The sequence below is a fragment of the Marmota flaviventris genome, chromosome 15 (genome assembly GCF_047511675.1).
Source record: "Marmota flaviventris isolate mMarFla1 chromosome 15, mMarFla1.hap1, whole genome shotgun sequence".
Taxonomy (NCBI): Eukaryota; Metazoa; Chordata; class Mammalia; order Rodentia; family Sciuridae; genus Marmota; species Marmota flaviventris.
The window spans coordinates 82,974,689-82,989,517 of NC_092512.1; the positions used below are offsets into that span (position 1 = coordinate 82,974,689).

The window sequence follows — 14,829 nt, forward strand, 5'->3', positions numbered from 1 at the left end:
TAACACAGGAGCTTTGGGGAATACCTCATATCCAGACTGGTACATTCCACTCCTAGTCCCCAGAAAGTCCATGTCCATCTCACAAAGTAAAATGTATTTAGGTCATCTCTAAGAGTCTCCATAGTCTTAAGAGTTTGGCATTACTCAAAAGTACAAGGTCAAAGTCCCTTCTGAGACTCAAGGAAAACTCTTGGTTTTGAGCTCCCGTAAAAATTAAAAGCAAGTTTCATACATCCAATATATAATGATACAGATTAAATATTCCTATTCCAAAAGGGAGGAATAGGGGCATAGAAAGAAGGGATGAGACCAGAACAAGACAAAACCTCAGCCAGGCAAAATTTCCTATATTTCTACTTCTGGCATTTGGGACACATGGTGGTAAGATATGATTTCCAGAGGGCTTGGGCAGCCCTGTCTCTTTGGCCTTGTTGGTTGCAGGACTGATGGCTTCTCTCCACAGTCAACAGCTTTGTCCAGCAGACAGTCCACATTACTTGCATCTCTTAATTCTGGGAGTCTCCATTCCAACTTTGTCTTCACCTTCACAGCTTCACGCATTGTCCTGTCAGGGTCAACTTGCAGGAACTCCAACCCTGTTACAACACTTTGCCTGGCCTCCCAGAGCTTCCTTTGAAATCTTGGTGAAAGCCTCCATGACCCCTTAACTCCAGTATCCTACATTCATGAAGAATGTGGATGACTCCAAGATACGCTACCAGCTGCAGCAGTAGGTGGGTCCCCTGGCACCGTGGCTGCAGTGGCCTTAATGCCTGGGTGGCTGAGCATGGTAAAACAATATTCCTAGCTCCTGTGTATAAAAAGATTTCCAACTATCCTCTTCTCAAAGGAATTTTTACTTTTATACCCTTGAACCTATGATGGATGTGGCCTTGTCAATTTCTGAGATTCTCAAGCCATCTTTACTACTGCCTCTATGCAATGTATTTAACTTCTCTTTAGTGACCATAAGCTCTTCATCAACCACACATTCTTTGGTCCCAATTTTATATTCACTTTCTGGCCAAACAGCAAGTTTTAAAAATCCTTCTGTTATGCTTTCTGCTCCCAAGTAGACAGCAATATACATGCCACCACCTGAATGCTCTGTTACCTTAAAATTTCCTTTGTCCAATTTAGTCTATCACCTTTAATTCAGCCTCTCACAGACTTAGGACATGAGTAAAATGTAGATAGACTCTCTGAAAGAATGTATCATAAATGGACTTTGGTCCAATTTCCAATAGAATTACCACTTCCCCCTCTGAAACTTCATGAGTACAGCCTTTACTGTCCATATTCCTACTGGCATTCTGGTCTTCTGAAATCACACTAGAATCCTCATTAAGCTCCCCTTATAACATTCTAAGTCCTTTCCAGTCTGCACTCCAAAAATTTCCAAATTCCTTCTGCAAACTAGTTCCAAAAGTTTCTATAACCACAAGGTCAGGTGAGTCACAGCAATGGACCAATTTCTGTGTTAGTCAGCTTTCAATTGCTGTGATCAAAATACCTGTCAAGAACAATTTAGAGGACGAAAAGTTTATTTTGGCTCATGGTTTCAGAGATTTAGACCATGGTGGACCAACTCCATTGGTCTGGACCCACGGTGAGGCAGAATATCATGGTGGAAGGGTGGTGATGGAGGAAAACTGTTTACCTCATGGCCAGTGAGAAACAGAGAGGGAGGAACCAAGGAAACAAGATACAATCCCCAATTCTTCAGTGACCTAACTCCTCCAGCTATGCTGAAGCACCTGTGTGTAGTTACTACTCAGTTCTTATTAGGATGAACTCAGGAGGCTATGGCTCCCATAATCTAATCATTTAACCTCCTGCATTAACACAGAAGCTTTTGGGGGACACGTCATATCCAAACCATAACACAAGAAGAAAGCAAAACATTGGGTTCTTTACACAACTACCTAGATAATTTTTTTTCCAAATATTGGTTCTCAATGCTATGACTTTAGAGAAGTTAAAAAAAAGAAAAATAGTAGCATCCAATAAAGGTAAAGTGTAGAGTCCCATTAGAATAGGAATTATAGGGTGAAAACTAAAAGCAAGAATAAACTTGTATACAGAAGTTACATACAAGAGGGAAAAATCTGAGTTCTCGGATAAAATTTGTGTCTCCAGTTGAGTTTAGGCACAGGTAGAGGTGGGAGGCGACTGTGCCGACGCCTCACAAGTCACTTGCTCTCTGCTCTGAATTGCCAATAGAATTCTTGCATGAATTTTTGGTCTGACAGAGCTGGACTTAATAATGGAAAAAGCATGCCTCTAATAAACAATCCTATTTCAAGTAAGAAAGACCTGTACCCTACACTAACAAGAAAAAAAAAAAAATAGTCAAAATGAAAATTCACAAAGGCCCTGCTATCTAAATCCAAATTAACTTTTCAAAGCAGTTAGCCAGGCTATTCAAAGATAAAATCCCAAACTCTAACTAAATAAAAATACAATTAATCTATCAGCAAGTTAACCCTAATTATTTTTTCTGTAAAATTGATTACTAACCTATCTGAGAAGATTGTTGACATCAATTCAACAGTCCAAAATTTCTATAAAATCAATATGAAGAAATTAAGAATAATTAAAATTTTTCAACTTATATCCAGTCAAAACATTCATTAAAATATTGTAATAAAGTATACAACTAGGCAAAGAAAAAATAATGAAAATAATATTTTTAATTTTTGCTTTCTGTCAGATATAATAAGCACTGTTAAAAACAACTCAAAATAAAAGCTATGGTTTTAAACGTCCCCTCAAAAAAACAAAACAAACAAAAAGAAAACAACATGATCATAAAGCTGGGGAGATACAGCTTTATTAACAACATATTTAAATATCTAGACAATTATGCATGGATTCTTATTAGTTATGCCTCAAATAGTATCATGTATCAAAAACCAAAAAGAGAAAGAGAGAGAGGTGAGGCTGGGGGGTTATGGGAGGAGCGTGCTCCCAAAAAGAGATTGAGTATCATTTCCCATGGAGAAACACTCCAGCCTTGGAATGCCAACAACCACCTCCCTTGAACCTCCCTAGCTACCTCTTAACAGGTTTAAAAAAAATTATTTTAATCTCAGCTCTGTTCATGCTAAGGTAAGTAAAGTCTATTTCTTACACTTCTTTTGTCTTTAGTGGTAGTAATTTCTCAGACCTCTGTTCTTCTGTGATAAAAGTTGGTTGTTTTTTACTGGAAATATTTTCAAGATGATATCTGTATTCAAAACATTTTGATTTAAAAAAAAAACTACACTTCAACAAATCATATATTTCATACAGAAGTTTTAAAATCATTATTAGGTGAGAGGAAAGTTTTTATTAACTTCAGAAATTAATTATACAGGGTCTTCATTACAAAACAATCCATGTTACCTTTTTCCCTGTTTCAGAAGGAGTCAGCCAACTGCCATCCCTCCACCAAGAGTAGACAGTGATCACTGCCCTTTCTAATAAGAATTTCTAATTCTGAGACTCTGTGTCTAATAGAAGAAAAAAGTAGGCCCTAATCTTCATCATGTGGGATTAGGCCCTAACTTCCTTAATAAGAGTCCTATAGCGCAAGAATTAAAACCAAGAATCAATAAATGGGATGGACTAAACTAAAAAGTTTCTTCTCAGCAAAAGAGACATCTGTGAGGCTAACAAAGAGCCTACATCCTGGGAGCAAATTTTTGCACCTCACACATCAGATAGAGCACTAATCTCTAGGGTATATAAAGAACTTTAAAAAAGTAAGCACCAAAAAAACAAATAACCCAATCAACAAATGGAGGACCTGAACAGACACTTCTCAGAAGAGGATATAAAATCAATCAACAAATATATGAAAAAATGTTCATTATCTTTAGCAATTAGAGAAATGGAAATCAAAACTACTCTAAGGTATCATCTCACTCCAGTCAGAATGGCAGCTATTATGAAGACAAACAACAATAAGTGCTGGTGAGGATGTGGGGGAAAAGGTACACTCCTACATTGCTGGTGGGACTGCAAATTGGTGCAGTCAATATGGAAAACAGTATGGAGATTCCTTGGAAATCTGGGAATGGAACCACCATTTGACCCAGCTATCCCTCTCCTCAGTCTATAGCCAAAAGACTTAAAAACAGCATACTACAGGAACACAGCACAATGTTTATAGCAGCACAATTCACAATAGCTAAACTGTGGAACTAATCTAGATGCCCTTCAGTGGATAAATGGATAAAAAAAATGTGGCCTATATACACAAGGGAATATTACTCAGCAATAAAAGAGAATAAAATCATGGCATTTGCAGGTAAATGGATGACCTTGAAGAAGATAATGCTAAGTGAAGTTAGCCAATCCCCAAAAAAACAAATGCTAAATGTTTTCTCTGAGATAAGGAGGCTGACTCATAGTGGGGTAGGGAGGGGGAGTGTGGGAGGAATAGATGAATTCTAGATAGGGCAGAGGGGTGGGAGGGAAAGGGAAGGGACAGGGGATTAGCAAGGATGGTGGAATGTGATGGACATCCTTATCCAAAGTATATGTATGAAGACATGAATTGGTGTCAACATACTTTATCTACAACCAGAGATATGAAAAATTGTGGTATATATGGTAATAAGAATTGTAATGCATTCTGCTGTCATTTAATTTTTTTAAAAAAATCAATTAAAAAAAAAAAAAAAGAACAGTAAGTCTCATTAGAACAGTGTATCTTCCATGCCTGGGGATGACAGTCCTAATAACATCAAAATACCTCGATTTTTAAATATGTAAATAGCAACTTTAAAAGGGAAAATGCAAAATACACTTCTTAAATTTTTCTTAGAAATCACTAGAAGAAAGTAATCATTTGCATATTGCTGAAGCTACTTTAATCACCTCTATTCGCCTTTTTGTTTCCCTCAGTACACCCCAGTACTGAGTACAAACAGTGCTCTTTTGTCCTCACTTTTCTCATCAATGGGACTGACTGGAAAGTATCTTGTTCTTCACTGCTGCTTCAAGATCTTCTTGAACCCTCCCTAGATTCCAGCCCACCCTGACTGAACTGCACTTGGGGTAGGCACCTTCTGTGCTGTCCCTACCAACCACAAAGGCCTTTCCTGTCTGCTGGCCACCATTCCTGTTGATTTCAGTGCCCATGAGGCTTTGGTGACTCTACCTCCCCATTCCTTGAACTCCTATCCAAGACTGTGTCCTTCACCAACCTCAGCATCCATTTTCCACAGTCTTTCTCTAAACTTCAGAGTTTACCAACTGTCTCTGTCCATTAACTTCATTCTAAGTTACCCATCACCCCATAGTAGCCTGACTCTAAAAGCACCTGACAAATCTCTCCCCATCCCCCATCTATTGGTCCTGCCCAGACTTCTACAACCCATCTTCACCCTGCATGTACTCAATCCTGCCTTATCTATTTTAGCTTTAATGAACCATTAATATAACTACTTTCTTGGAACTTCTGCCAACTCTTTTCAAGGTACAACTGGACATTACCCACACTCTGACTGTTTACAGTTGCAGTCCCAGGGTTGGATCCACACTGGCTGGTCTATCTCAAGCTCAATTCAAGGCAACTGCTCCCAGACAACCCTGGAGCATTTCCCCAGCCTATTTACTCCTATAATATGACTTTTATACGTCTTTCTTCACTCTCTCTATAAGCTGATAAAACAATTTCTTATTTCACTGAAATAGAAGTGAACAGAAAGAATTTGCTTCCAAGCCACATGTATCTATCTGTACTGCATGGACTCCACCCTTCCATCTGCCCACAGATGGACTGTTTGGGCTTTTGACCAGGTATATCCCTGCACCTGCATGGACTTTGTCTTCCTGTGGTCCATGTATGGACGACTCTGACCTCCTGACCAGATCTCCCCTGCTCATGGCCTCCTTTCACCACATCAGATACAATGCTATCACTTATCCTCTCTCCTCTGCCTCAGCAGTTTCTCCTTCTCTCCTGGAACTCTCAACATAAAAACTCGTTGAAGTTTCTTCCACCTTAAAACAAGTAACCTCAACCCTCACAATCCCTTCCAACTCACATCCTTAAAGGGAAACTCCTCCAAAGAGTTTTATCCTTGCTGTCTTCAGTTTCTTGCTTTGTATGAGCTCTAGCATCCACAGCACTCTCCTTTGCCTGACCACTCTGTTGAGCAGCTCCACATCTGCATCCTACACACTGAGATCACAGGGTCAGCCCTGGAGCACCTTAGTAGGTCTTTAGTAGTGCTGGAGACATTACTTTTGTAAGTAAAAAGGCTAATTTCTTTAATAGACTTCCTTTCCTTTCTCTATTACAAATCACCTCCATTCTTTTTTGAGGCCACATCTTCTTCACTTTGGGCATTGTTGGGATTCACCCTCATATAACTGTGACCATCCTGACTTATAACACCCATGAATGCCCCTGAGTAACTCTGATCAGTTTTCTTGCATTTATTCTCAGCATACTATAAATAAACAAAACTATTAGAATGGTATGTGGAGCTACATGATTGGACCCTGGTACCATCAGTGCCAGGAATGTGCCTGATATCTTTGATATAACTGAGATACACCAGGTATCTGTACTTGGATAAAGTCACTTTTGTCCTGAGAACTTTAAAAGCCCCCTTCCTCTGACTCAAATTGCAGAGGTCCACTGGTAATTACTGTCACCCATGGTCACACTTCTGTCAGTAAGCCCTCAATAAATGGCACTCTGTGCAATCTGGATATGTTTGCCTCTTTCATGGTTTCTTGGGGCTGGTTCTTATAACAGTGCCAGGTTTTCTAGGACAGGTATACAGCCTTGTATCGTATATCTTGAAAACAAAATGTCGGGAACAGGCAGGAACTTTCTCACTATGCTTGCTATACTTGGCCCACTGGACTCTGCCTTATCTTTCCTTCATTGAGATCTTATTCCACTTTCTATCTTCACTGACCCTCCCCATCATCTCAAATACTATCTCTCCTATTCTCTTTAACCTCTCTAGAGCAAGGTAACCCTGAATTTAAAAATAGGAATCAGGGTATGATCCCCACCCCTTGTGGCACACTCCTTCAATCCAGGCTCTCCTAAGTAAGCATCTTCTTCTTAGTGTAAATCCACTTGACCTTTTTATGTTTTTATTAGTGCATTATAGCTATACGTAACAATGGGGTTCATTTTGACATAATTTTATATGCACAGAATATAATTTGTTCTATTCATCACTAGTACTTCCTCTCCTTCTTTCCCCCCTCTTCTACTGTCTACTCCATTAGCTTTCCCTCCATCTATGTATTTTTATATAAATTAATGCTCTATAGGTATAAATAAAGATGGAGTTCACTGTGGTACATTCACACATGCACACAGCATAATTTGGTTAAACTCCTTCTGTAGTTTCTCTTCTTTCTTGTCCCTTCCCCTTCCCCCAACTCCATTCTTCTACTCCATTGATCTCCCTTGCATTTTCATAATGTCTCTCCCTTCCTCCCTGCTTATTTTGGTCTAGTTTCAGCATATGAGGAAAAAAAATGCAACCCTTGATTTTTTTGCATCTGGCTTACTTCCCTTAATATGATGTCCTCTAGTTCCATCCATTTACCAGCAAATGTCATAATTTCCATTCTTCTTTATGGCTGAGTAGTATTCCATTGTGTATATATACCACATTTTCAGTATCCATTCATCTGTTGAAGGACACCCAGGTTATTTCCATAATCTGGCTATTGTGAATTGTGAATAAACATTGATGTGGCTGTGTCCCTATATTATGCTGATTTTAGATCTTTTGGATATATACCAAGAGGTGGGATAATGGGGTCATATGGTGGTTCTATTCCCAGTTTTTTGAGGCATCTCCATACTGCCTTTCAGGGGGTTGCACTAATTCACAGTCCCACCAGCAATGTATGAATGTACCTTTTCCCTTACATCCTTGCCACCATTTATTATTACTTGTATTCTTAATGACTGTCAATCTAACAAGAGTGAGATGAAATCTGAATGTAGATTTTGATTTACATTTCCCTGACTACAATGGATGTTGAACATTTTTTTCATATATTTGTTGGTCATTTTTACTTCTTCTTTGAGGAGTGTGTGTTTAGTTCTTTTGCCCATTTATTGGGTTATTTGCTTTTTTGGTGTTGAGTTTTTTGAGTTCCTTTTATATTTGGGATATTAATCCCCTATCAGAGGAGTACCTGGCAAAGATTTTCTCCTATTCTGTAGGCTCTCTCTACACTCTTGCTCCCTTTGTTGTGCAGAAGCTTTTTAATTTGAGGGCATCCACTTACTGATTCTTGGTTCTATTTCTTGTGCTTTAGGGGTCTTGTCTTCTTTTGATGTGGAGATAACATCTATGGATCCAACTGTGCTCTTCCTGACCATGTTAACATTCCACAGAAACTCCTTTTCCATAGAACTGTCTACTACTTTTGCTTTTGTCATTTAGTATTGTTTTATTCTTATTTGACAAATAAAGAGTCACAGGGTTGGGACAGGTCCCTATAGGCTGTTCCATGCAACCTACCTGGCCTGCCAAAATTAGCACCTACTATGCTAGTGATAGGTATATTTTTCCACGATGGCTCTCTACACACACACCAACTATTGTCCCTGAGTCTTGGCTCTCTCATACTTTTTGCATGTTCAGTGTAGAGCTAGCTAATCACTCTCATAATACCCATAAAAGTAATCTGATACAGTCTATATGTACTTTTTTTCTCTTTAGATAAGTTACTTAAGAATAGAACACTTGCCTTTAGTGTTTAAAACAGTACCTGAAGAACTGATCCACAAGAAAGTTTGATAAGCCCAACAACAATTCTCCATTCAGGAAAGCAATCAAGTAAGCTAGTTGTAATTAAATCCATGAATACTCAACTTGAATGAACAATTTCATAAATCAGCTCCAGAATTTAGGACTTCAATAACTGCTTATCAGTATTATAATTCTATTCTGCCAAATTTACTTCCCAAGGAAACAAATTTTTAAAAATTAACATTTGAGATTTACAGGGTTTTAAGAAAGAGAAAAGCTGGGAGTAAAGTATTTAAAAAGATATAGTTTAACCTTAAAAGTTTCTTCTTCTTTGATGAGTTTTCTGGAGTCCTGGGAAACTTAGCTATCTGCTTCTGGGGTATACACAAGACACTCTCTGTTGATTTCACTCTTGTGTTGAACAGGCTGTCCATAACCTGTCTTGCATCAGAACCATATTCCATGTGGTATTTGTGAGGGGATTCTGAATCAATGAATAGGACATTTTCTGAGTCATCTTCTTTGTTGCTATCTGATGAATACTCCAAAATTTCTGCAGAAATTGGCTGGGAAAATTAAGAGAAATGCAATTAAGTATTCTTTAGTCAAGCCTATAATTCTATTCCTTTATGATTATGTTCCTTAAAACAGCTTTAAAATATAGTATCTGTAGCTTAGACTGTTTTGACACAAAATCCAACAGTAACCAATATAAAATAAGATTAGGTTATGTCAATTGTAAAACACACATTATCTTATAGAGGCCACCAAAATCAGTATATATATATTTCTATCTTCTTTTAGCAAACATGTTTAACCCATATAGGCAGTCTCTGAAACTGAACAAATAGAACTACATGAGAGGTTGATTCTAGTCATTCTAATGTGAACACTTAAATTAAAAAAAAAAAAAAAATTCTTGAGGCCCAGAATAGCCAAAGCAATCCTTAGGGAGAAAGGTGATGTAGGAAGCATCACAATACTAGACCTCAAATTATAGTATAGGACGAGAGTAACAAAAACAGGATGGGACTAGCATCAAAACAGGCTAGAAGACCAAAGGATTGAAATAGAAGACACAGAGACAAACCTACATAAATACAGTTACCTCATACTAGGCAAAGTCACCATAAACATATTGGAGAAAAGATAGCCTCTTCAACAAATGGTGCTGGAAAAACTGGAAATCCATATGTAGTGGAATGAAATTTAATCCCTATCTCTCACACTGCACAAAACTCAACTCAAAGTGGATCAAGGATTCTACTCATTAGACCAGAGACCCCGTGCCTACTGAAAGAAAGGCCCAACTCTCAGGTTGGCTTAAAAATTGATTTCCTCAACAAGACTCCTAAAGAACAAGCAGCAAAATCAGAATTCAATAAATGGGATGGCATCAAACTAAAAAGCTTCTTCATAGCAAAGGAAACAATCAAGAATGTGAAAAGAAAGCCTATAGAATATGAGAAAATCTTTGCCATCTGTACCTCAGACAGAACATTAATTTCCAGGATATACACAGAACTTAAAACCATAACACCAACAAACAAACAAACAAAAACAAATAGCCCAATCAATAAATGGGCAAAGGACCTGAACAGGCACTTCACAGAAGAAATAAATATGGTCAACAAATATATGAAAAAATTTCCAACATCTCTAGCAATTAGAGAAATGCAAATTAATACTACACAGAGATTCCATCTCATTCTAGTCAGAATGGCAATGGTCAAGAATATAAGGAACAGAACTGGGGTTGTGGCTAAATGGTTGAATGCTTGCCTAGCATGTATGGGGCACTAGGTTCAAATTCTCAGCACCATATACAAGTAACAGATAAGTAAATAAATAGATGTCCATCAGCAAGTGTGTGTGTGTGTGTGTGTGTGTGTGCATAATAAATAACAATAAGTGTTGGTGAGGATGTGAGGGAAAATACTCACTGGCACAACTTCAAATTAGTGCAACCACTCTGGAAAGCAGTAATGGACACTCCTCAGAAAACCTAGAATGGAACCACCATCTGACCCAGTTATATCCTTCCTTGGTTCATACTGAGAGGGACTTAGAAACAGCACATTCAGTGATGCAGCCACATCAATATTATAGCAGCTCAATTCACAATAGCTAAGCTATGGAACCAACATAGATGCCCTTCAACAGACTGATGGATAAGGAAAATGTGGTATATACACACAATGGAATAATAAATCAGCCACAAAGAAGAATGAAATTATGACATTTGCCAGTAAATGGCTGGTACTGGAAACTATTGTGCTAAGTGAAATAAGCCAGTCTGGAAAAAAACAAAGATCAAATGTTCTCTCTAACATGTGGAAACTAATACACAATAAGTGGAGGTGGTGGAGAAAAGAGAAGTTCATTGGATAAGACAAAGGGGAATGAAGGAAAGGAAATAGGAAAGACAGTAAGACAGCAGAATGGATCAGCTATAACTTTCCTAAGTTCATATAAAATACACAATCTGTGAAATTCCACATCATGTATGATAACAAGAATGAGATCCTAATTAGAATAAGTTATACTCTGTATGTATAATATGTCAAAATACATTTTACTGTCATGTACATCTAGAAAGAATTTTTAAAAATAAACAAAAAATTTTGGATTTTAAAATTTAATGTGAATCTAAATAACTTTTATTATAAATCAAATACAAAAAAATAGTGCATCTTTAATTTTTTACCATTTGATTTCACAAAGCAGTCTCTAAGGGTAAAGATGAGAACCTGACTTTTCTAGCATAATCCAAATAGTTTTCAGAGACTAGTGAGAAATTGCTAGTATCAACAGAAACTTTTTTTTTCTTTTTTTCCCCCTGTATTGGGGATTGAGTCCATTACCATTCTATCTCTAAGCTACATTACAGACCTTTTTATTTTACTTTGAGATAGATTTTCACTAAGTTGCCCAGTCTGTTCCTTGAACCTGTGATCCTTTGGCTTGCTGAGTAGCTGGGGTAACAGTTGTAGGCTGCCACAATTGGCTAAATAAATACTCTTTAAAAATGAGTCATTGTCTCCATTCTCTAAAATGTTTCTTCCTTCTCCTACTCAAATTTCTGACCTTCCATTCCGACCAGCAGACCCCTGCCTGAGCTCAGGACTGCCACAGATCCACCCACACCAACCTGTGTGGGGACCCAGGTTCCAAATAGGCCCGCGTCCATCCCACCACTGGCAGACATCTCTGCCAGAGCTCAGGCTCTGGCACAGGACCGCCTCTTCCAACCAACAGACCCCTGCCAGAGCCCAGGCCAGGCCCAAATTCACCTACAGGGACATATGTGGGACCCAGGCCAGGGTAGGTTCGAGTCCACCACACCCCTGCTCCCAATCTGGGAGCCCAAGCCTAAACCACTTCAATCTTGGGACACTACAGACATCACCACAGACTACCCCATGCAGTAGCCCCTAACTTTTGACAACAGACAGGGCCTAGAAGCAACTGCATCACAGAGCAAGCATCCCAAATACTGTAAGGCCCACCCTTTCAGGCCCATCTCTGTAAGATGCTGCATCCATCTTGGGGCACCTCCACTATTATCTCAAGTTACCTCGGCTATTGCCGCCGCCATTTTAGTTGCAGAAGTATACACTGAGGGACACCAGCAGGGTCTGGAAGCCCAACATCAAGGTGAGGTTCAGACAATTTGCATGGATACTACAAGGGTAGAAAGTGTAATATCTCAGATTCTGCACTGCAAGATTGGAAGACACATAGACAACATGAAAAAACAAGGAAGGAAAGTGCCCCAAACAAACCAGGATACTACAATAACAGAACCCATGGACAACAAAGTTGATGAAATGTCAGAGAAGGAGTTCAGAAGGTTCATAATTAAAATGATCTGTGAATTAAAGAATGACCTAAATGAGGAAATACAGGCAAAAATTGATCACTCTAACAAAGAGATAAGAGAGTAAATATACATAGCAAAAGATTACTTCAAGAAAGAGATAGAGATTCTGAAAAAAAAAAAAAAACCCACTCAGAAATAAAGAAAACAATAAACCAAATAAAATACTCAATAGAAAACATAGCCAAAAGATTAGATCACTTGAAAGAAAGAACATCAGATAATGAAGACAAAGTATACAATACGGAAAATAAAGTTGATCACACAGTAAAGTTGGTAAGGAACCATGAACGGAACATCTAAGAATTATAGAATAGCATCAAAAGACTAAATGGAAGAGTTATTGGGATAGAGGAAGGCACAGAGTTTCAAACCAAAGGAATGAACCATCTCTTCAATGAGATAATATCAGAAAGTTTCCCAAGCATGAAGAATAACTTGGAAAACCAAATACAAGATGTTTACAGGACAGCAAATGTATAAAATTACAGATCTACACCAAGGCACATTATAATGAAAATACCTAGCATATAGAATAAGGATAAAATCTTTTTAAAAAAATACCTTTATTTTTATGTGGTGCTGAGGATCGAACACAGGGCCTCGCACATGCTAGGCAAGTGCTCTACCACTGAGCCACAACTCCAGCCCCAAGGATAGAATCTTAAAAGCCCTAAGAGAGAGGAAACAGATCACAAATAGGAGGAGACCAATGTATATATCAGAAAAATTTTCAACGCAGACCCTCAAAGCCAGGAGATCATGAAATGACATATACCAAGCTCTGAAAGAAAATGGATGCTAACCAAGAATCTTATATCCAGCAAAATTAAGCTTTAGATTTGATGATGAAATAAAAACCTTCTGTGATAAACAAAAGTTAAAAGAATTTACAACTAGAAAGCCTGCACTATAGAATATCCTCAACAAAATATTCCAATAAGAGAAAATGAAAAACAACGATGAAAATCAGCAGGGGGAGGTATTATACTAAAGGAAAACTAATCAGAAGAGAAACTAAGTTAAGTTAAACACCAAATAAACAAAAATGGCTGGGAATACAACTCATGTCTCAATAATAACCCCGAAAGTTAATGGCCTAACCTCACCAATCAAAAGACAGCATATTGTAAGACAAGCATATTGAAGTAAAAAAAAAAAGACCCAACAATATGCTGCCTCCAAGACTACCTCCAAGAGATTCATCTCATAGGAAAAGATATCCACAGAGCAATGGTGAAAGGATGGGAAAAAAAATCATACCACTCACATGGATTGTGGAAGCAAGCAGGGGTTTCCACCCTCATATCAAATAAAGTAGACTTCAAGCTAAAGTTAATCAAAAGGCATAAAGAAGGATACTACATACTGCTCAAGGGAACCATACACCAACAAGACTTAACAATTATAAATATATATGCCCCAAACAATGGAGCATCTACGTTCATCAAACTCTTCTCAAGTTCAAGAGTCAAACAGACAAAAAAAACAACAATTCTTAATTGACTTCAACACATCTCTTTCATTACTGGATAGATCTTCCAAACAACAGCTAAACAAAGAAACTGTAGAACTCAATAATACAATCAATAACTTAGACTTAACTAACATACAGACTATTTCATCCTTCAACAAGTGAATAAACTTTCTTCTCAGCAACACATGGATTCTTCTCTAAAACAGACCATATATTATGCCACAAAGCAACTCTTAGCAAATATAAAAAAGTAGAAATACTAGTTTGCATTCTATCAGATCATAATGGAATGAAATTAGAAATCAATAATAAAATAAAAAATGAAAACTACTCCCACACCTGGAGATTACATAATATGCTACTGAATGAACTATGGGTTGCAAAAGACATCAGGGAAGAGATTAAAAAATTCTTAGAGGTGAATGAGAACACAGATACAACATATAGAAATCTCTGGGACACATGAAAGCAGTTCTAAGAGAAAAGTTCATTGCATGGAGTTCATCCCTTAAAAGAAGAAAAAGTCAACAAATAATAACTTAACATTACATCTCAAAGCCCTAGAAAAAGAACAAATCAACACCAAATGCAGGAGAAGAAAGGAAATAATTAAAATCAGAGATGAAATCAACAAAATTGAAAAAAAAAAAGGAAACAAGGCAGCTCCAGAGTTTTCAAAATTTGCTAACTTACATAAAGGCTTATCACATTTTGCATTTTCTGGGGATTGTACAGTTAAG

General features: G+C 37.7%; 1 protein-coding gene across 3 annotated transcripts in view; it reads right to left on the reverse strand.

The window, feature by feature from the left end:
* The window catches only part of Spidr (scaffold protein involved in DNA repair), a 391,802-nt gene that overhangs the window by 252,047 nt on the left and 124,926 nt on the right, over positions 1 to 14,829 (reverse strand). For all 3 annotated transcript variants that reach the window (XM_027932800.2, XM_071602380.1, XM_071602381.1), the window contains one exon: positions 9,045 to 9,298. In XM_027932800.2, coding sequence (XP_027788601.2) covers positions 9,045 to 9,298 — 254 coding nt within the window. The remainder of the gene's footprint in view (positions 1 to 9,044; positions 9,299 to 14,829) is intronic.